The following is a 23985-nucleotide window of genomic DNA, read 5'->3' as shown; positions in this document are numbered from 1 at the left end:
CCTGGAGATATTCTTTCCCCCATGGGCTTCTATGTAACAACCCCTTCTCCCACCCTGGACTAATCTAGCCTGGTAAGAAAGATCCGGAGAGGCTGGAATGTAGAAGTTATTGCCAGTCGCAGGGAAATGTATGGACCTTGTACCCAGAGTGAGGGAGTCAGAATCCACCATAGCAGGAAGTTGGTGAGTGGGGACATCCGTCAGTGGGGTCATGCATGTTTGGAAGCAGGAGCCAATATGAAGACAGATCAAAATGAGGATGAATGAATACAGGCAGGGGGTGAATCTGGTGGCTCCAACAAGGTAGCAAAGATGAGCCCAAGCAGAATAGATAGAGTGACATGGCAAATTCAGGAAGCAGGGAGCCAAGGTCAATCACGCCAGGACCGGCAAAGATGGGTATAGAAGCAAATCCAAGTTCAAGAAACAGTCTGCAGTGTGCCTCAGGTGGGAGTTGCATAGAACTAGCAGGAGGTTTGAGGGTGTATAGGCATGTGGCTGTGGTTCACATTCTGCTGAAAAGGAAAAGCTACCCCAGCAGTATTTTCTTTCCGCTCAGTCTCTGTATTGGTCTCCTCACTCCTGCACTTATGCGAGACTTGATGAAGTTTGGTGTTTGCAAGTTTCTCACTGAGGGTACTTTCCTGGATTTGGGGGTTCTCGTCATAACTAAAATAAGACAGAGAAGTTGGAGAGTTGATATAGCAAACATTAAGCTTACAAAGGAGAGGTTGAAAAACGATTCGCAGATGAAAATGGGGTAAAACTGGAAAGGGGACAGTCTTCATTACCTAATACTTTTAATATACTATTTGAAGTTTATTGACTTCTTCCTAAATAATTGGCTGATACATCTTTCAGTGCGAGGTCTAACACAAAATGAGTTCATGGCATAGAACCCCCGTTGTAGCATAAACAAGGAAAAATACAGTGGGCTTGTGTGTGTGTGTGTGTGTGTGTGTGTGTGTGTGTGTGTGTGTGTGTGTTTCATTCATGTTACTAGTGTGTATGATCTGAAAGATGACGAAAGTAAATTTCAGCCTGTGGTAGAATTGGGCAGAGCCCTCCACATGGAGTGTGATGTTGTGACTCTCGTTTGCAGTACACCATCAGCCACACCCAGCTGGAAACAAGAACTCTGCAGCTCTCAGTCTGGCATCATGATCGATTTGGACGTAACAGCTTCCTTGGGGAGGTGGAGATTCCTTTTGACTCATGGAACTTTGAAAATCCAAATGATGAGTGGTTTGTGCTTCAGCCCAAGGTAGGAAATGCCTCCAGATTAATCGAACAGTTATGGAATGAGACAGGTTAGGAACAAAATTGATGTCATAGGCCTAGAGAATCTGAAGACTTCTCTCATTTTCAAGTGGTAATCTGAACAGATGAGTGCAGCTGATTTTGGAATAATATAATACATGTAAATCCTTTCCTTGGAACTCCTTCTTTAATACAGACCGTCTGTACAATGCAAGTCACATAGTCCTATGTATTATTAATTTGACTTACTAAAAATGTACTCATCATTTGAAGGTCTCCATGGATTAAAAAAGGGGAGTACATTATATGATCCTATCAGAAAGAGAAAGCATTCAATTTCCCATAGACAAAAACAAATCCATAGAGCCAATCAGTCTTAAAACATTCTCTCTATTCCCCATTCTCCACAATTCATACATAAGCAGGAGTGGCCTTGCCTTGACTCACATGAGGAAGTAAGGAGTAGCTAAAGTATCTGGTTTCCTATATTCCTACTTTTGAGATTCATAACCCAGGTTTTAAGTTATAGTCAGAAAAACAGTCTTAAAGCTGGTTCTAGAAATTAAATGCAATATAGCATGTTCTAGACCAATAGTACCTTGGATTCACTCTATGCAACCGGAGGCTCTCTACATTTATAGTAATTCTTAAGTCGAAAGTGGGATGAGAAAAGGTCACATTTATGTAACCGAAGATTGTTCTTTATATACAGAGAGGCAAAAAGAACATGATGGTAAAGATAGTAGACTCAGTTCAGATTTTCTGGGTTCAGTCCTGGCTTCATGACTATCTGTGTGACACTGGGCAAATTAACTTCCCAGACTTTGATGTTCTCGTTTGTGATATAATAACTGGACATATCTTACTGGGATGTTGTGAAGCTTGGAGAAGCACTCTGCAATGCTCACAGTATTGTGTCGGGCACGTTTTAAGCTCTCAATAAATGCTAGGTAGTGTTTATGTTACATCAGAATCCTTGTATTGCAATTGACAGAAACCCCAGCCCATACCACTCAAAAAAGGAAATTACTGACCAGTGATTATCAAGCATGGCTTCACCCAGATAACTCACATCGTATCAAGGCCCTGGACTCTCTTGGTCTCTCTTCTCTGTGTTGGCTTCATTTTGAGACTCTGTGCAGTTGGCCTCCATCACTAGCTCTACTATGCTTCTCTTGGACGTTACAATACGTGTAAGCCCCTCCTCCTTGCATCACATGACCCGGGAGAGGGAAAATGCCCTCCTCTTTCCAGCAGTCCACCCAGCACCCTGGGCCTGGTTCTCCTCATTCTGATGACATCATTTGCCCATCCTGAGCTAATTGCCGTGGCCGGCCAGGGAGGTGAGGTACGTTGGCTGACTTAAGACAATCAGAATCTACCCTGGTCCTGAAGGTAGTATTGCCCCAAAGGAAATCCAGGTATAGTAGTTCTAAAGGAATGGTGAGTGGAAGCTGAACAGCAACACATGCGTGGATCAGCAGCAGCAACAGCATTGTTCACCACAAACATCATGAGGTAAGTATCATCATTTCCATTGTATCTGAGGAGATGGAGACTCAGAAGTTAAATACAACTTTCTGGTAAGAGTTTTAGAACTATTGACCTCAAGCTTGGTATAAATCCCTCATGGAAAATCTTTGGGAAGTATAATTGGGCTGTGGGTAAAATTAATAATAAAATATAATAAAAGTCCTTAAACATAAAATAACTTCAAGCCCCTGACTGACAGAAATATGATAGGAAATACAAGAGTCACAAGAAATAAGTCTGCAAGAGTGTAACATTCCCTTGACATTAAGCATGGAAATAATTGGTCATTAAACACTGAATCTCTTGGAGTGAGAAGCCTCACCATGAAGGATAGCACTTAATCTGACTCAACAGTCTCCTGTCACTCGCTTCCTTTTGTGTGTGATGGGTGAGCACCACAGAATCGTAGTTAGAAAATGTCCAAGACATTATATGAAGCATGATGCAGATGAAGGACAAATAACATTCATTTTAGTACATGAAATTAACTTGTCATAAATTTAACATTAAAGCACATAGGGGCTCTTTGGAAAACAGCTTGGAACGTTCCAGTCAGTTTCCTGGAAATGGTTGAAGGACTTGCGCTGGGATGATATCTAAGCTCTCCCACGCATATCCTCTGTGCTTAGGGACCAGCCACTTTCTGTGGTAGTCACCTTCACATTGCCACTGAGTGATTTCACTTTCTTTTATTTTAAAGATTTTATTTATTTATTTGACAGAGGGAGACACAGCGAGAAAGAAAACACAAGCAGGGGGAGTGGGAGAGGGAGAAGCAGGCTTCCCGCGGAGCAGGGAGCCCGATGTGGGGCTCGATCCCAGGACCCTGGGATCATGACCTGAGCCGAAGGCAGACGCTTAACGACTGAGCCACCAAGGCGCCCCTTCACTCTCTATCATAAGGGAGAAGCAGCTCTCAGGCTGCTCCAGGTAGAAAAGTTCTGATTGAGTGTAACTTCTGGAACTCTTTGGTCCTCTGCCAGATCCCCTTGGATTCCTTTAACCATGACTGTTAGGAATTTTGCCTCCAACAGCCTTCACCTGAGACTCTGTTTAGAAGACTGTTCCCAGGCTACTGTAGCTTCTCCAACGAGCGGAGAGAGTCAGAAGCTCCTAGGAACTTACGTACCGCCTACCACGAGGCAACTCTTTGCCAATAACTCATAGATGGGGGAGTCTGAAAGCCCAGTTCCCTTACTGAGAGTGGCAGGGGCAAGGAGGGTGGTGCTCCAAGGCATTACTTATACTCTGCAGCTTCCCTGCTAGATCAGGCTATCCCCTTGCCTGGCTGCCTCCTGACCTTTTTCCTGGTCACCCCTTCCCTGGTCTATCCTAAGACCTAAATCACGTGCGTTAAGAATCCTCATCTCAGAGTGAGCCTCTGGGGAACCCCACAGAGCTTCGTGTCTTTAATCCATGTCATCTTTCTCTGCCAAGAAAAAGATGACACACAGACACATATATGTGTCTCTGACACATATAGACACATAGACATGTCTCTGATACGTGTAGAGGAAAGCCCGCAGTTTCAGCCTTGTTTGGACGCCATGTCTTCCAGAAATGGGGAGGACAGGTGCTACGTACTCCGTAGGCTGCCTCCTATTCATTGGTGGCTCATCCTCAGGCTGAGCTGGGCTCTGGGTGGTGGATTATCAGCTGACTTCGAGAAGCGTCGCTTCGTTTTCAGTCTCCTATCTCAGTCCCTCCATCAGCTGCAGCTAGAGTACGAGCAGCCCTGGAGACTTGATGTTTCCTTGTAGATTATCCAGCTAAGGAGGTGAAGTGTAAGCCACAGGGACCAATTTCCTTAGTGAGAGAGGATCAGAATGAATAGTCCTTCGGCGTTCGGAAATACTGACATCCCTTTGCAGTGGGAATACGGGAAAGACACAGTGCCTCATTTCTTATTGACTCCATGTTAGTGAACGTCCCTCGGCCCCTGCCTTTGTTTTTGCTAAGACTTATGGCACTAAGCCAGTGAGGAGGCTGGTGCAGACAGAGGAAGAACTCAAGTTGTCAAGTGGGCTGTAAAGCAGTTTCACAGTACGACTTCCATTTTACTGCATGACAGGAGATTGTTTATTAGCTGTAACTCATTATCTTTCTGAAAGGCATATTAGGTAGGTAGACCAGAAGGGTTTGTCAGTATGAATTGCCTTTCATGTCTTCCCAGAGGTGCTATTATAAAAACAAGGAGCTTTGAAAATCAACAGCAAGCTCAAGTGTTTTCCAAGGAAATCTTCTCTGTTCTGCCTTCAGGTGGAGAGTAAATGCAAGTTCCTGTGAAATTATTACTGAGCTAAAAGGCCTCTCTCTCTATTTGGAGGTTTGGGCAGACTTTTGTCCATAACTTATGACCCCCACCTTAGACCTGAAAATGTCCTGGGAACTCTGCTTCCAACTCCGATGTAATGTGGATCTCTTCAAAAAGCAGAAGATAATGAGGGTTGCCTGATGATGCCACCCCCCTGCTCCGTCACATACCCTCACTGGTTCCCTACTGCCTTTGGATATGCTTTGAATAAATCCTAACTCATGACCCTGGCACTCAGTGCTCCCTTCATAGGGCCCCACCTTCTGTAACAGAGGAGGATGTCAGTGCCCTACCTGGATCCCCAGTTTCATGCATATGTGGCTCCCCATGGCTTTCGCTCATACCAGCCAACACCTGCCAATCTTTGTGAGAGAAGAGCCCTCAGGCTGCTGGTGTGGGCTTGGTCTGTGGGCATGAAAAGCCAGAATATCCTGAGTATTTAAGTTTTCTGGGGGTGAAGGGCAGAGCCCTTGATCAGTAACTGATGGGCGAAGGAGCATCATCAACACTCTCATTCCCTTGTCTCTGGTTGGGACAGCTCTTGGAGATGTGATCTGTCTTGTCTGCAAAGCTCCCCTGTGGAACTGAGAGAAACTTACCATAAAACTTTGCCCAATATCACAACCTTGTTAAGCCTTCTTCAGTTTGTGGTGCCACTTCCTTACTCCCCTTCCTAACAAAACACACTAAGATAAATTTGTGTCTTAGGGTCTTCCGGGCAACCCAGAGTAGAAACCTCTTTTTCATCTTCCTTGCTACTACCTCCCTTCGCACACACCTCTAATCACACCTGACTTCCCATCAGCTTTTAAACACATTTTACACAGTCCCCACTGAATCTTGCTCATACTGTACTGTTTTCTTAACCCAGACTGACCTTCTTCCCATCCCCTCTTTATCAGCCATCCTATCTCCCATCCTTTAAGCACCGGGCAAAGGCCACCTCTTTATCTCAATCTAGATGATTCTCTCTCTTCCCACAGTAGTTTCTTTGTACCTGTACTGAAGCAACTGTCATCCTTGGTCTGAGCTGAGCTTACAATAGTAGGTCAGTTCATGAAGCCACAGAAATCACACACATACAAACATACACCCCCAGTACATTTCTTAATCATTTATTTTAACTTACAACAAGTGTGCATTGATTTTCAAGTCTTTTAATATAGGGATAATCTGTTTCGTTTGAGTATAGTTTCGTTGATTAGAATTCTGTTCTATCTTCCTGGCATAAATTCTGATCCTAGTGCATTCTTATCAGTGGTTTCTAGTTTGAGCTTTTCTGAAATGCAGCAAGAACTTGAGAATGCTTTCAAAGTAAACCAAATATAAAAGCTTTCTAAAAATTCATGATTGTTTTCTAATCTTTTATAGCTTCGAGCCCAAACGTAATGGCAAATTTATTTTCAAATACTTAGTTCTTTGAAAGTATGCATATTAATTTTTATAGTAGTAGCTGTCTTTTTGCACTCTTCAGTTTATTGATATGAAATTATGTAATTAGAACCAGAGACGTGTCCGGCATAAGGAACCTGGGAGACGAATGCAGCTGGCTTTTGATAAGCATACAGTTCAACTGATAGGAGTAGGCATGCATGGTCTTTGTGTAGAGGATCCTGCTCTTCACTGGGATTGGAGAACATCAATCTGATGAGTCAGTTAAATAAGGGCAGATTTATAGAGCTTCTATTGAATATATATCTCCTGGATAGACTGAAAACTCAGCAGGGTCTGTCTCTTATGTGTCTCAGCAGCACTTAGCAAAATGCCTTCAAAGCATCACTACAAGAAGGCATCCCATATGTGTTGGTAGGATTGAATGAGTTGAATTGAATTGAGTTGAATTCTACCTTTCTCGGAGCAAAAGGTGGTTGAATGATGTAAAATGATGGTGTGTCAGGACATGACGTTGCCTTGGAATTTCCTTGCAAGAATACCCGAACTATCCCAAGATATTTATTAGCCATGTACAGGCTGCAAGATGACTCCCTCCCTTGAATTTCTTTTGTATGTGATTATAATGCTACAGGCCTTCATCTTTACTCTTTTCTACTCTTACAAGATTTCAAGACTGTATTTATAGAAAGTCACCAGTATATTTTAATTAATTTAAGCTAAATACCAGTGGAACATTAATAAATCCCAGCATCGCATGTTCTAACCTCTACTAATATATATTAGTATGTGACACCTGCACACATCACTTTTCCTACCAACATATTCTCCCATCCAAAGCTCTCAGCTAAAAGCAAATAGAGCCTGCACTGGTTAGCTATTATATAGAAAACGATTCTAAACCTTAGTGGCTTAAAACAATTTCTTATTGCTCATCATTCTGTGGGGTGACTAGGCTCAGGTGGGTGGTTCTCAATGAAGGTGTCTCATGTGGTTGCAGATGAGACAGATGGTAGACTGAGGCTGAAGTCGTATGAAGGATTGAGTGGGCTGGTTGTTCAAGTTGGCTGTCTCACACTTACTGTTAGCTGCCAACCCGAGTACCTACATGTAGCCTCTTTCTGTGGCTTGGGCCTCAACACCATGGGTCCTCGGAGGGAGTATCCCAAGGATAATCATTCTAAGAGAGGAAGTAGAAGCTGTTGATCTTGGGCTTGGGGCCCAGAAACTGGCACATTGTCACTGGTGCCATGGTCTACTGGTCAAACCAATCACAGGGTCCACTCAGATCTGAAGAGAAAGGATAAATACCCCACCGCTCATGGGCTATAGCATGAAAAAAGTAATGACCTCTTTAATTTGCTATAATGCCCATTGCAACTTTCCCTTTGTGACATTCACATAAAGTAAAATTTACTGAAACTGTCAAAACAACAAGAAAAGTCCTTTTACAAAGCATGTGATTTAATTAGATTAAATATTAGATGGGTAGTCTATTTCACTGTCTAATCTCATGTTTGCCCCTGGTAAGAAGGTTGAATAAAATACTTCAAATGATTTTCCCACCTTTACTGATAAGTTTTATCACCACCAAGAGGAAAGTCAGGCAAGGATTCCTTTTCCTGGTAATGGTCTCAGTCACCTTTGCTGAGCCTTGTTGAACAGGCTCTGGCTTTGCTGTTTGAGTTTGGGGGTTTCTGCCCTCTCAGAAGACAGCAGTTCTCAGTCCTTGACTCAGCACCCAGGAGCCAGGTTCCTGAAGGAAAGGCCTAAGAAAATATGCCAACTTTCTTAACCCATTTATGAGAAGTCAGTTGAATTGACTCAGTGGCAACTAGGAGCTTTAGAGAACAAAGGCTCTGGGTATATGTTCACATTGAATTTTTGAACTGAAACTTTTGATTTTGAGATGATTACAGATACACATTCAATTATAAGAAATAATACAGAGAGCTCTCATGTACCCTTTGCCTAGTTTCCCCCAATGGTAGCTTGCAAAGCTAGAGTGCATTGCCACAACCAGGGTGATGACATTGATACCACCCCCCCATCTTCTTCAGAGTTCCTCACTTCTCATTTGTGTGTGTGTATGTGTGTATTTAGTTCTATGAAACTTTATCACATGTGTAGCTTTATCTACCACTACAGCCAAGATACAGAACAGTTCCATCATTGCAAAGATCCCTTGTGATCTTTTATAGCCACATCGACCTCCCTTCGGACACCCCTCCCTAACTCCTAGCAACCACTAATCTGTTCTCCGTATCTGTTATTTTGTCACTTCAAGAATGTCATTTCAATGGAATTGCATGGCGTGTATCCTTTTGAGCTGGCTTTTTCACTCAGCATAATTCTGTAGAGATTCATCCAAGTTGTGTGTATTGCTAGTTCGTTCCTTTTTACTGCTGAGTAGTATTCCATGGTATGGCCGTTCCACAGTTTGTTGCACCAGTCACCTCCTGAAGGTCATCTAGTTCATTTCCAGTTCAGGGCTATTCCAAATAAAGATGATATGAATATTTACATACAGGTTTTTATGTGGACGTAATCTTTCATTTCTCCGGGATGAATGCCCAAAAGTGCAGTTGCTGCGTTGTATGGTAGTTATATGTTTAGTCTTATAAGAAACCGCCAAACCATTTTCCAGAGTGGCTACACCATTTTACATTCTCACCAGCAATGTTCGAATGAACCAGTTTTTCCACACTGAGCCCGATGTGGGACTTGAACTCACAACCCTGAGATCAAGACCTGAGCTGAAATCAAGAGTCGGACGCTTAACCGACTCAGCCATGCAGGCGCCCTTCCACATCAAATTTTAATCATGTGAATCACAAACAAAGCTTTCAATAATTGGTAGCTGGGCAGCCCAATGTGAATCAAGCATTACTGGCTATTTCCCCCTCTTGGTCACTTAGGAAAGCCTTGAGACATCAAGAACAGACAGGGAGAGGTGTCTTCGGGAGCTGTTCTCAGTGGTATCTATTTGTGCCTCATACCCCAAACTATATGTTCAGTGATAGGTTCTGGTCCTGCACCACAGGCAGGCAGTAGCCACTGACCCACCACACGTGTGTCATATATATCTCCTCTCAAATTCCTTTTACTTTAATGTTAAAAGTTATACACAAATACTTGCATAAAGTTTTCCAGCCTCTCTCTTCTCGTACCTAAGGCATATCTTAAAGCAGTAAGTGCTAATATAGTTGAATGGGAATGGATTGTTATATTTAAGCCAGCAAGTAAATATGACAAGACCACTCAAACATGGGCTACAAAAGAATAAACCAAGCATTCTCACTTTTTCTCTTCACCTGTCTCCCTTTGGCCAGGTGGAATTTGCTGCGGACATAGGCCTTCACTATAAAGGAGAGCTAACAGTTGTTTTACGTTACATCCCCCCAGAGGAGAACCTGATGCTTCCTCTAGAAGAAGGTCAAGGTAGAGTAAAAATCAGTGACTTTGACCAAGGACATCCTGTGTCTAGAAGTATGGGAATAGGGATCAGGAAGTGGTTGGACTATGTTACTTTGGCGTTACACAGATGAAAATGTAAAGCTTAGAGCTTGCGCAGTTCTAAATTTTCAAGACTAAAATACCCAAGAAGGAAGTTATGGAATTTTCTCTTTTGGAGTCTTGGCACTTCTGTGTGGCTTTCTCTGTAGCTATTTCTCACTGAGAGCAACAATGTGGTTCAGGCAGCTCTCAAGAGTCTTTTCCATTTTGTTCCGCTATACCCTGTAAAAAGATACTCCTTGTTGGGAAGTATTTAAAGTTTTACATTTATTCATTTTTTTCAACAAACACAAATGAAGGACCTATCCCAAAGGAATCTGGTGGGGTAGAAACATTGAGATAAATCCATGGAAAAATACACAATAACATAAAGACCCAGTTCAGTCAGCAAATGAAATAAATCTTGGCAGATTTTCTTGGTGAATTTTGAAATGGAACCCGTGATCTCTCTCTCCCTCCCCTTCCTGCTCCCTCTCCCTCCCCTTCTTCCTCCCTCCCTGTCCATCTCTCTCTTTTTGATGGCTGATGCAGGAAAGAAGACCTTCAAAAGGGGAAAGAAGAAGGAGTCACCTGTAATCTCTGGAGGAATCCTGGAAGTGTTCATCAAAGAGGCAAAAAATTTGACAGCAGTGAAGTCAGGAGGCACTTCTGATAGCTTTGTGAAGGGGTAATTTTGTTCTAACTCATTTTAGAAGATACTTAATGGGACATGAGAGGATCTGTGACCCAGGAGACAGTGGTGGCTGAGACTTCCATGTTCATCTTACTCTAAATGGACGAGGAAAGAGCTACACTTAAATGCTGGCTTTTAGATCTGAAACAACATGAGTCTAGAGGGAGCTGCTTATTCTAGCAGCTTCCCACTTGCTCCCAGCATATTTCAGGGTTTCCCATCATTCTCACCCTCAATACTGGCAGATTTTACTGGGTGATTCATTTCTTAAAGGAGGAGAAAATATGATTTTCTGTGTGTAATATATTTTTATTGTGCTTTGTTATCATTTGGTATTGGCAATAAACAACAGCAACAAAAATATTGGGTCCTTGGTATTTTGCTCTCTTAGGGGAAATTGTAAAAAGTAGAGATTTCAGAGCATCCTCCCCAGAGACACTGACTGGAGAATGCTTTGGAGGAAGCATATTTCTTTTTTTCAGTTTCTTTCTTGTGACTGACTTCTAGTTTCATAGCACTGTGGTCAGAATAGATGCATGGTATGATTTCAGTCTTCTCTGGTTTATTGAGGCCTGTTTTGTTGCCTAACATGTGATGTATTCTGGACGGTGTTCCATATGGCCTTGAAAAGAATGTGTAGTCTGTTGTTGTTGTGGAATGGAACGTTCTGTATACATCTGTCATGTCCATCTGGTCTAATGTGTTATTCAAGGACACCTTTTCCTTATTGATTTTCTGCCAGGATGCCTATCCATTGATGTAAGTAGGGTGTTAAAGGTCCTTGCTATTATATTACCATTAATTTCTCTCTTTATATCCATTAATATTTGTTTTAGGTATTTAGGTATTCCAATATTGGATGCATAGATATTTACAATTGTTATACCCTCTTGTTGGATTGATCCTTTTATCATTTTTTTTTTAAAGATTTTATTTATTTCACAGAGAGAGACAGCGAGAGCAGGAACACAAGCAGGGGGAGTGGGAGAGGGAGAAGCAGGCTTCCCGCCGAGCAAGGAGCCCGATGTGGGGCTCAATCCCAGGACCCCGGGATCATGACCTGAGCCGAAGGCAGACGCTTAAGGACTGAGCCACCCAGGCGCCCCAATCCTTTTATCATTATGTAATGCCCTTCTTTGTCTCTTGTTACAGTCTGTTTATTTTTTTTAATTAAATTAAATTTAAATTCAATTAGCCATCATTAGTTTCAGATGTAGTGTTCAGTGACTTATCAGTTGTGTCTAACACCCAGTGCTCATCATATCGTGTGCCCTCTTTAATGCTCATCACCAGCTACAGTCTGTTTTAAAGTCAGTTTTGTTTGATATAAGTATTGCTATCCCAGCTGCCTCTTTTTTTGCTTCCATTTGCATGGTAAGATTTTTTTCATCCCTTCACTTTCAGTCTTGTGTGTGTCTTTAGGTCTGATGTGAGTCTCTTGTGGGCACAGCAGATAGATGGATCTTGTGTTTTTTATCCATGCCACTATCCTCTATCTTTTGGTTGGAGCATTTAGACCATTTATATTTAAAGTTATTATTGCATTGATGTGGATGGAGCTAGAGGGTATTATGCTAAGCGAAATAAGTCAATCAGAGAAAGACAATTATATAATTTCACTCGTATGTGGAATTTAATAAACAAAACAGAGGATCATAGGAGAAGGGAGGGAAAAATAAAATAAGACAAAATCAGGGAGATAAATCATAAGAGACTCTTTTTTTTAAGATTTTATTTCTTTATTTGACAGAGAGAGACACAGCGAGAGAGGGAACACAAGCAGGGGGAGTGGGAGAGGGAGAAGCGGGCTTCCCGCGGAGCAGGGAGCCCGATGCGGGGCTCGATCCCAGGACCCTGGGATCATGGCCTGAGCTGAAGGCAGACGCTTAACGACTGAGCCACCCAGGCGCCCCTCATAAGAGACTCTTAACTCTAGGAAACAAACTGAGGGCTGCTGGAGGGGAGGTTGGTGGCGGGTTGGGGTTACTGGGTGATGGGCATTAAGGAAGGCACTTGATGGAATGAGCACTGGGTGTTATATGCAACTGATGAATCACTGAACTCTACCTCTGAAACTAATCATACACTATGTTAATTAAATGAGTTTAAATAAAATTTTAAAAATAAAGTAATTATTAATAGGTAGGCGCTTACTGCCATTTTGTGCCTTGTTTGCTGGTTGTTTTTGTAGTTCTTCTCTGTTCCTGTTTTTCTCTTGGTCTCTTTCTTTGTGGTTGATCGGTTTCTGTAGTGTTATGTTTGGCTTTCTTTTTCTTTACTTTTTGTATATTTATTATAGGTTTTGGGCATGAGGTTAATTCTTTGAGTCAATGACATTACTATTCCTCTCATCAATCCTTCTTTAAAAAGTGTAATTGACTCTACAAGAAAAAGAGTCAACCATTTACCCTCACACATTCTAATTTTGCTAAAGCCAGTAGTAAGGAGAAGCAGATATCTGGGGCTTTCCTACTGTTGAGTGTGTGGGCCTGAGTCGCAGTTCATCTGTCCGTCATTCTTTCTCACAAAAGTTTTAAGCACAGACGAAATGCTTTATTTGGATCCTGCCACTGCAGTTTGCCTCACCAGCCCCACCATCCAGTTCAGGCCTCTTCCTGCCCACTGCCTAGTGGGTTGAGGGGATGGCTCCTTACCTATGGCCTCATTGTGGCCTTACAGGGGTGACTTAACGTCTTTTGAAATAGTTTTCACTTTATCATGTTGAACATTTACAAAGCAGAGATAATAAAGGACAGTATCTTGGTTCTATAATGAAAAAAAGGCCAGTAACTTTCTAGTAAATTATCTAATTACACTTAAATATTGAGCTGATTCTAAAGGAACCTCAGATTTTTTTTAAGAGAGCGTCAGAAAGGGGGCACCTGGGTGGCTCAGTCAGTTGAACGTCCGACTCTTGGTTTCGACTCAGGTCATGATCTTGGAGTCCTGAGATCGAGGCCCGCATAGGGTTCTGTGCTCAGTGGGGAGTCTGCTTGAGATTCTCTCCCTCCTCCTCCTTCTGCCCCTCCCCCACTTGCTCATGCGCTCTCTCTCAAAATAAATAAATAAATCTTTAAAAAGGAAAGAGAGCATGAGAAGGCAAAGTTTTTTCTCTTGCATGTAAACAAAGACAACGGGTAAACATCTAGGGCAGGTATGAAAGCATCATGATAATTTGGGACCCATGTTTCTTCTATCTTGTTATGGTATCCGCCTCATGGGCCAAGATCGCTGCTGGAGTTTCAGCTATCCCATCCAGATTCCAGCTGTCAAGACAATTCCCAGAAATTTCATGCAGAAGCACTTTGTATATCCTTTGGGCTGGAGCTTCGTACGTGGCTATACTGGCTGCAAGGGAGGCTGGGAATGTAGTCTTTATTCTGGGCACTCTTGTGCCTAACTAAAAAAAAAAATGAGTCTGTTTTAAAGAGTAAGGAGATAATGAGTATCAGGGGATAAGCCGTCTCTTCTTGGTACATGAAATGAAATCTCAAGTGTTGTAGTGTGTCTTCTTTATTGTAAAGTACCTACTACCAGAGATACTTTCATTTCAAGATGAGGGAAGGACCAAAATAGGATTAGAAAGGACAGTGCAGGCATTTTACTATTGTCCTACTTAAAATATACAATAAAACCTTCCACTTAAATCTGGACATAAGCGTATAAGAACCTTGAAGAAAAAAATCAAATACACACACACACACACACGCACCAAGAATTATGGGGAATCGAAATAACTGAATAAATAAACTAACTAAATAATTGAAAATGGGGATGCCATTTTCTGTTTCACCGATGGCTTGATTGCCTTTTCTCTTGCAGCTACCTGCTCCCAGATGATAGCAAAGCTACCAAGCACAAAACTCTCGTGGTAAAGAAGAGTGTTAACCCTCAGTGGAATCATACTTTCATGTTCAGTGGCCTGAACCCCCAGGACATAAAGAATGTTTGCCTAGAACTTACCGTCTGGGACAAGGAGCCCTTTTCCAGCAACATCTTTCTGGGAGGAGTTCGTTTGAATTCTGGGACCGGTGAGGGACTTGGGGACCCTGAGATTGTCTGTGACTAGGCATGGGGCGGGAGAGTGGTTCCTGCAGGTTACTATGTAGTAGATGTACATGTAGCTTCAGCTCAGCTGATTCCTGAAATTACCACAGATCCTCCATTCCTTTAGCCAAGAATCTGCTGGTTAAAATAAAATCTTGTTAAAATCAAAATACTGCTTCATAGGTTCGTATCCTTTGGCTCTAAGTTTAGGATATATAATGTTTATATTCAGTCCTTTTATAAAATATCACTTACACTTTAAGTGAATTTCAACTACTTTCGTGGGTGTTATTTCGGGTTCTTCTCAGGAGAGGATACAGGGGAGAGAACGACTTCCAAGACCAACTTTACTTTATCCTCTTCTCAGATGACTCACTGGTTGAATTGAAAGGAAACCCATTCCCCCCCCCTCCTAAAAAATAGCATCTAATGTTGTTCAAACGGACTGTGGAAACATGCCGCTGATGCCACAAGACACGACCACAACAGGGCGGATTGGAGGGAGATGACGGTGACAGAGCCCGTGTAGTTCCGCAAGACCCTCATTATCCCAGAACGTACGTCAGACGTGAGGGTCTGCGCGCACCACGGTCAATACTCCTGTTGAGAACAATCCCACCTCTGGGGCGCTGTGCTTAGTTACAGATTAAGGAGAGCCAAACATATCTATACCACTAAACTGAAAACTCCCCAGGTCAGAGAAGTGGCCTTGTTAAAAAAGGAGGGCCTCAGAGCTCACTTCAGCCTGTTCTTCTGTCATGTTAACTCAGTCCCGATGAGCCAGCTCTCTGACAAACTACCGCAGCTGGGGAAGAAATGAGCCAGGAAGGCCATCCTGATTTGTTTCTCATTATCTTGGCAGAAGAGCGTAGTGCCGACTGCAAAGGGAGTCTGTCATTCTAATACTACTCACTAGACAGGGTAAGTGAAAATAAGCCAGTGAAGGACTCTCTGCTCAATAAGGCCCCCTCGAGAGGTTGATAGGTGTCTTCCAGAAGATCAAAACATTTCATCTGTGAAGTGTAATGCTCCCTTATCCCTTCCTTAGGTGTGAGCCATGGGAAGAATGTGGACTGGATGGACTCTCAGGGGGAAGAGCAACGCCTGTGGCAGAAGATGGCGGACAATCCTGGGACTCCTGTCGAGGGTGTACTCATGCTCCGGTCCAGCATGGGGAAGTGTAGGCTCTGAAGGTACCAGTCTCCAAAGTGAGGCCTCCAGGCGCTGTCTGGCTGCCATTTGATCCCAGTATCGGTCTTGGGACCTGGCATTCTGCTTCCCTGCCATTTCTCACCTGAGGGTAGAGATGTCTGTGTTATGAACATTTACAGTCTTGCCGAGTGTCTAAAAGAGCATGTACCTCTATGTGTCCAGGGGCCAGGGCCTTTTTGATTGGATGATAGAAAGGGTGCCACACTGTCCTATCAACAGGCAAATTGCGCAATGATCCATAGGCTTTATACCGTAAGGGAAATGGCACAAGCTTCTTTGAAACTACAGTTGAAATTTGGACTCCCTAAACTTTTCCTATTATTGAGTTATTTTGCATTTCCTAAAATGGTTTGAGGGATAAAGGGGCCACCCATAATGTAGATCACTTGAAGAGTAAGAAGGGATACTGGCTAGCCTTTTCTCACCCTGGGACTTCCCATAATCCAAAAAAAAAAAAAAAAAAATTGTGGGGATGGTTGCTTGGACAAGGAGATGGCTCTGTTATTGTAGCAAACTTGTGGATTAACCAGGTAAGTTTTCAAGATGAACTGACCAGTTTTTCTATGGTGACTATATAGTCTGTCATCTAAATCAGCCCACTTTTGAGAAGCAAAGAACTAAATCTTTCTACCCGAACAACAGATGTAAACCAGGATCGACCTGGGGAAAGGGAGATGCAGTGTCACCTTAGTTATGACCTAGCAATTAGAGAGCTCCATTGTAAACATGTATGTTATAAAATATTCTAAGCCACTAACTATAGGGGAATAAGAACTAATGTACATTTTGAGCCCCTGCCTGTATCATATCTACTGATATCCCATTGGTCAAAGGAAGTCATATGGCCAAGCCTAAAATCAAGAGGCAGGGAAATATACTCTGCTCACAATGGAGTCACGGCAAGGATGAGATTGCAGGAAGGGAAGAAGAATTGTGGCCAGTAGTTCAATCTACTATACCTTCTATTACCTGGAATTCCGGATGCGTTAGCCACCAAACTTAGATGCAAAAGTAGTTAAAGCTAAAAGGTAGCTCAGACCTCGTTCCTTATGTTGCGTATTCCACATCTGAAGCCCCCAGAGAGCTGAAGTGACTTACCCAAGATCGTACAGAAGCTATGACTGTATCCAGACTTAAATCCAGGGTGTGACTTGTTGGCCAGTATTCTTTCCACTGGAGCCCTTGGCATAATCTTATGCTTATCAGGGTGGACGGGAGGGCAGAGATGAAGGAGATGGAGAAGAGTCGGGTTATTTCGGTATGAAGTTCCTGACTCATTCTTCTTCTGGAGTCCTGTTCTTAGCCCCTCAGCTCATTTTTTCACTTGAATTCATATAAAATCTTTGAAAGGATAGAAATGGAATTTTAGTGGTACGAAAGCTAGAATCATCTTCAGACTTACTCAACCTAATTTTTCCATATTCTGAATTTCTTCTTGAATTTTAAAAACTGAATTAAGAATATATTTAACATTATTGTTGGGAATAAGCAGTCCATTTTTAATATTATTCAAAAATAGGCTAATTCTCAGAAGTTGAAGTTATTGGTCTAGTGTATATGGAACATTTTTTTTAAAACTCAACACTCATATCCCTATGCCGCTCTTCTTAAAAACAGAAAACAAAAACTGTAAGATCATCACTACTTCCTATATTGGAAAAATTAGTTGTCGGCAGACTTGATCTGACTCATTCTGTCTTCAGTGACATTTTTAGGGCATGTGAGAGGGTGATGTTGGTGAAGTCTGGAGACCTCTCCAATGTAAACAAAAGAAAGTATATTTATTCACTAATAATAAAAGCGGAAAAATAATAAATTCCAAAATTTATAGCTCGGACTCTAGATGAGTAAAGCTCTATGTGTTCAGACCTTTGCCACTTTTAGAGCAAGTCTCTGTATTCTGGTTTCATAAAATCCAATATCTAACTGGGTATATCCATAATGCAAGAACCCAGGTATGCAGAAGTCCATCAGAAACCTGCGGTGTTGCTCTCAGAAAGAAAAGGCAAATTGATCTTTCGGGTCACTTGGTTTTACTAAGTGCTGTGTAGAAGTACAAATTTTTTTTTCAAATATAGGTAATATATGTGAATGGCACAAAATTTAAATAGTTCAAAATTGTGAAAAGTAAGTCTGCCTTCTTTCTCTTCCCTCATTCTTTCTTATGGCCATAGGGTATTACATTACAGGGAGATAGCAAATTTTTTAACCACGCCTATCAAATGCCGCATTAAATAGGGTTAACTATGCTGTCTACATTTGGTGGCTTTTCTGAGAACCTTTTCTTTCAAACATCAACGCTTCAACCTTCAAAATGAGACATGTATTATGCAGCCATTCCACTTTTGGGTATTTGTCCTACAGAGATAAGAAACAGATGGGAGAAATGAGTACATACGAAAGTATTTATTGCCAAAGATAGGAAACAATCCAATAGCCCATCAGTAGAGGCCTTCTGTAATAACATAAATGCCTACTTTCTTTGTTTCATTAGTCGCTCCTTCTCTGCTAAAGATTGTTCAGTGATAAACACTGGATTCTTCCGTGCTCGTTCTTTCTTTCCTCCTCACTGCATACACCCTCTCAGGCGTTATCATGTACGGTGCCTCGGTGGTTTTCTATGCTTATAACTTCACACTCACATCTCCAACCCAGACCGCCCCTCTCAGCCGCAGCCCCAGATCCAGCTGCCTATATGACATATCCACCAGGATAGTAGCTCATGGTTTCAACATAGTCAAGACTAAACTCTTCCTTCCAGCCTTCCTCTTGTACCCCATTTCTGTCTACTTCAGTACATCCTGTCTCAGTACGTCGTGCCATCATCTACCCAGTCACTGTAAGTACTACAGTTACGACCCAGGACAGCTCACCCCACCCTATTTCAGCACAGATCAAAGCACAGAGGGGGCACTCCAGCCCAGCTCTCCCTATCACCTTCTCAGAAGAGACCGTGGCCTTGCCTGGAGCATCCTCCTCCTTATTTGGAGATCTCAGCCCTCAATTTTCCCTCAGTTGAATCAGACAAGGTGTAAAGGGACACGGACAAGCTTTAAAGCCTGACTTTATCCGTTCAGTTTATCAACAGCACTTGCAGAACACATGGAAAATTATTTATCAGCTCTCATTTCATTCACATTGTCACTGTAACTGGAATCATCAGGATGTAGATTTTCCAGGTCACAAAAATGCCAAAAACAAAGATATTTTGATGGGACTTCATATTTCTGGCCTCTTTTTTCCTTAATAAATTTATACAAATCTATGACCAATGATCATTAAGTACTTAAGTAACTAATGGATGAATTCACCCCACCTGAATCACAGTAATATTGATCTCATCATCACCTGCTACCCTAAGGTTTCTCTTTGGTGGGGGAGGAGAAAGCTATGGAAGAAATAGGGCAAATCCCACTTTTAGAAACAAAGGAGATCCAAATATCAAGTAAATCCCAGAAGTACCTCAGAGTAAAAGCCTATGGCATTTGGGACTGTGATCAATGTTTATTTTTTGTTCCATGTAGATAAATTTTGCATCAAACTGAGCATTGCCCTTAGAAGTTGGCAGAAGGGCTTTCCTCCTACCATGGTACCATTTATGGCTTCTGAAATTAAAACAAATAGGAGGAAATCTACACAGGCAACACTATCACAAAAATTGGAAAGTTTGAACAATAGCCATGGAAATTGGGCCACATCAAGGATTCCAAAGGATTGTCTGAATCATCTGGAGTGTGAATTTAATACATTGATTCCAGAGCATTGCCCCAAACCTACTGAACAGAATTTCCAGGAATTTCCATTTTTATCAAGCTTCTTGGGTGATTCTAATAAAAATGGATCACAGTTTGAGAAACACTGCATTAGAAGACAAAATAGCTCGACTCTGTTGTTTGGACCAGCTCTGTGTCATGATGGCAGATTGGATTTGGCTAACGTGGACGTTGTTCATTGCAAGGCAACCATGGTGAGGTGGAAGGAGCCTAACCTCAGACTCAGATGGTATTAGCTCAAGTCTCGACTAACCAACCGTGTGACCTCAGTCAAGTTAATTATCCAGTCTAGGCCTTGATCTATTTGCTTGTAAAATAGGAATAATTGCGCTAACTTGGAGTTACTGAAGACATGAAATAAAGTAATATATGTAAATATGCTTTGTAACACACTGGGGGGGGATGAGGTCATTGGTGAGCTAGTTACAGCACTCTGGTGCATAATCTCTTAGGCCCTTTTTTTTCCTGAATGCTTTCATTAGGGCTTGATCATTCTATATAAAGTGAAGTGGTTTCCAGTGTACAGCAGAAATACAAGAAAGAAAAAGAAAAAAACCCTTATTTTGTGCTATGTTATCCATCGTGCATAGATAGTGATTTATTTATTTTCAGGCTGGAATGTCCTGCTTCATCTGACTAGACCATAAATATTTCAAAATATGTTTTATTTGATGGAGAGAAAAAACTGTGGTCCATTTTTTTTATTAGGTTGTGGAATCTGCAAGTACATCATGTTGCCACACTTTTCCTTAACACCCTCTTCCATTGTGAGGACCATCTCTTTCTGTGGCCCGTTGTCTATCCTTCACGCCAGGGAGATCAAACCTGCCTTCCTCACGGGGATGTTGTTTAGAATCATGCTTTTTTATTTGCAGAAGGAAATGTACCATTCTGGTGAAACAAATTCCATAGAAATACAAGCTACTGTTGTCATTATGAGGAATGCATAGTGTTTCAAAGATTCACAGTTGTACATCATTTACCTCACTAGAATTCATCAAACTGTTCTGGTAGAGGTTTCCTTCCCTTTTTGGAAAAGAGAAGTGGAATATATAGTCAGTGTTGCCTGTGAATGACAGAACACTCATATAGGGTAGTAGATCGTATCTTTCTCTTTAGTATTTCAGCACAAAAGGAGACTCATTTCTGCTTTCCTTTTTCCTTGGTTGAGGCAAAAACCAATACAGCAAGCAAATAAAATATTACTATAGTTAAAGCAAAAGTTTAAACCATTGGCATTTGTGAGGGGAAAAAAATGTGTCCTTCTAGAAGGGCAGGGAACTAGATATGTTTTTGAATCTAAATATTTTAGTTTCACTCCTTTATCATTAGATCTGTTTACTTTGGGGGAAGGAATCTGATTGCTCCTTCCACACATTTTTTTCTGCTCAGCCAAATGTTCCTTTTGTCTTAAGAAAGTTGAAACTTGTTTGTGCAAATCCATGAGAAGGGTTGAGTCCCAACAATACAACTTTTTAAATCTCTCACATTCGGAAAGAAAGAAGGGAGGAAGCCATTCCATTACAAGGCAGTTCATGACCATCGTTTATGGTTCTTTTCTTTCGTTTTCCCATATTCATTATTCATAAATGGACATTTCTGAAGAGAGATCATTGGCTTTCAGTTGATGGGAAGAAATAGATGTCTAGGTTCTCCCGAGTCTTTGCTTTTGACCTGCCTCGTCACCTCCAATTAATCTGTCCTTAATTCCTAAATATCTTCTTACATTGTCCTTCTGACTGATGGGGTGTATTGAAGAACCTTAGGAGATGCCCAGAAGGCTTTTTTTTCCCACATGGATTAATGGAAATATTAATTGTTAATTTTCAGCTTTTTCCTTTCACCTCCAAACCCAGCTCCGTTGGAGTCATATGCTTGTAAAGCATCTGAATGCACAAAGCCAGTTTGTGGGGTTAGGTGGGGACTGTCCTGGCTACTTACCAGGGTGCCAAGTGATATGGGGCATTAAACATCCATGAAAAGGTAATGAGGTAGTGAACTTCTCTATGGAAGGGTATGGTATTAGCAGGAAGAAATAATGTCTGTTACAGTAGATAAGTGCGGAGGGGACCCGATACCTGAAGAGCAATTCATGGTTGAGAAATTCTAAGAAAGGTCTATTTGAAGGCAAGGCTTTTGTTTTGTTAAATAGGGAATACAATTTGGGCCAGACATGAATTGCTAAGGACGTAGGGAAAGGGGAGGGGGAGTTACCTCCATTGGGGGTTTCCTTTGTACCCCTTCTACCAGGCAGGTGTTCCTCAAAATAAATGTTATACAGATATTTAAACAATCTCTTAGAGGGGCACCACATCATCAGGGCAAGAATTGGCCCAGCTGAATGCACTAGATCCCCATCCCTAGATTGAGTGTTGTTGTCACAAGCAGGTTGGGTTTTTTGTTTTTTGTTTTTTGTTTTTGTATTTTCTGGGCCTGAAGATGAGTCTAAGAGTTTAGCGGGCTGGAGAAGGAAGACACACTTTCAATATCCTAAGAACAGCTAAAGATCGTTGGGTCACTGGGACACTGGAACGGGGGCTCTCCTCAGGAAGCAATAAGAGGGGTAACTTTCCAAACTGCCAAAGGCTGGGTCACCTATCTGTGAGTCTGTTCATTTCTGCTTTGTCCCTGGCACCCACCTGCTTTGGCTGTCCATTTACTCTCCTCAACTCCTGCTCGGATAGGAAGTTGATCTCTTTGTTTGTTTTTAAATCAATAGATTTTATTGATCATAGCTGTATTAGGTTTACAGAAAAAGTGAGCAGAAAGTACAGAGAGTTCCCATATACACTGCCCCCTCCCCTGCAAATTTCTCTTCTAACAAACATCATGGTGTGGCACATTTATTGCAATTGATGAATTAGTATTGGTACATCATTATTAATTGAAGTCCGTAGTTTAGGGTTCATTCTTGGTGTTTTACAGTTTTGTGGGTTTTGACAAATGCAAAATATCGTGTATCTACAATTACATCATCGTGCAGAATAGTTTCGGTGCCATAGAAATCCCCTGTGCTCCAACCTGTAGCAACCACTGATCTTTTTACCATCTCTATAGTGTCTTGGTCTTTTCTCAGAATGTCATAGAGTTGAAATCATATGGTATGTGGCCTTTTCTGACTTGCTTATTTCACTTATTGATGCATTTAAGGTTTCTCCATGGCTTTTTGTGGCTTGATTGTCCATTTGTTTTTATTTCCTTTTTTAATTGTAGCAAGAGCACTTAACGTGAGATCTACCCTCTTAACACGTTTTTAGGTGTACAATACAGCATCTTTATTTTTAAGTAAAGAGGAAAGGATGGAAAACTCTAGGAAACAATAACGTATTTTAAAATCCCCTGGAGATGATGGGAGGGCCGCATTCATTTTGCTGGTTTTCTCGGTTCTATTGTTGGCTCCAAACAACTGTTCCTATTTACTTGTCTTGCCATGTTCAGGGCAAAATTAGTAACAATACTTAAACGTGTAACATGCCTACTTTTAAGCTTCTGTAAGGGGGAACATGTACCCCAAACCAAAGCTTTGTGCCACTCTGTACTTGCTGCAAAGTTTAATGTCCTTTTCATTAAATTCCCTTTCCTAACATCTCTAATGTGTTCTATTGCAAGTTATTCCCGAGTCCTTGAAGATGGCTTGTATATCCTTGAGGATTGATTGTATGTCACCTGTTCCTCTTGTTCTTATACTTAGCTGTCTTCGGAGAAAAGCACATTTGCTGAACTGACACGCACAGATTGAGTGAGTGTCTGGTTTTTGTTTCTCAGGTGAGGATGATGTTGAACGTGACTCTTCCTGGTGCTCAGCTACTGAATCTGACCATCGTTGTGGGTCTTGCTCACTTACCTTCCTATAAATCTGAACCCTGACACCACAGCTCTCTTCGCACTCTCCTGAATAAATCATAGGTAGTGACGAGGGAAGGGTTCCAAAGTGACATTCATTGAGCACCTATTATTATGTATGGGGTGCTTTCCCAAACTGCTTTGCGCTTTGCTCTTTGCCCTCTGGTTTTCAGCTGAGTTTGGCCAACTGGAGCCAGTAGTGGAGATTAGAGGAGAAGAGGAGAGACAGTTCAGGGTGTTTCTCCCCCATACTCCCTCCCTGCGGGGCTAAAGGCTGTTACAGGCTGTGTTCCTCTGCCCCGGCTCCTCTCAGGTGGTCTGTCCTAAAACTACATGTACAGTTCTCTCTGGGTTCTGCTGATCACTTCCTCCCCTTACCCTTCAAGCCTAGGGTGGTAAATATCCTTTGGTACTGCAAGCTT

At 41.9% G+C, this 23985-nt stretch overlaps 1 protein-coding gene across 2 annotated transcripts in view; it reads left to right on the top strand.

Annotated features, from left to right (window-relative positions):
* Positions 1-23295, top strand: part of SYTL5 (synaptotagmin like 5) — a 254902-nt gene extending 231607 nt beyond the window's left edge. For both annotated transcript variants that reach the window (XM_027607452.1, XM_035725740.1), the window contains exons 14-18: positions 1103-1264; positions 9832-9940; positions 10547-10682; positions 14511-14719; positions 15784-23295. In XM_027607452.1, the coding sequence (XP_027463253.1) occupies positions 1103-1264; positions 9832-9940; positions 10547-10682; positions 14511-14719; positions 15784-15926 (759 nt within the window). In that variant the 3' untranslated portion in view covers positions 15927-23295. The remainder of the gene's footprint in view (positions 1-1102; positions 1265-9831; positions 9941-10546; positions 10683-14510; positions 14720-15783) is intronic.
* Positions 23296-23985: the final 690 nt, after the last annotated feature.

This window comes from Zalophus californianus, chromosome X (assembly GCF_009762305.2).
Source record: "Zalophus californianus isolate mZalCal1 chromosome X, mZalCal1.pri.v2, whole genome shotgun sequence".
Taxonomy (NCBI): Eukaryota; Metazoa; Chordata; class Mammalia; order Carnivora; family Otariidae; genus Zalophus; species Zalophus californianus.
The sequence above is the reverse complement of the archived record's forward strand: the minus strand, read 5'-3'. Positions and strand labels throughout refer to the sequence as shown.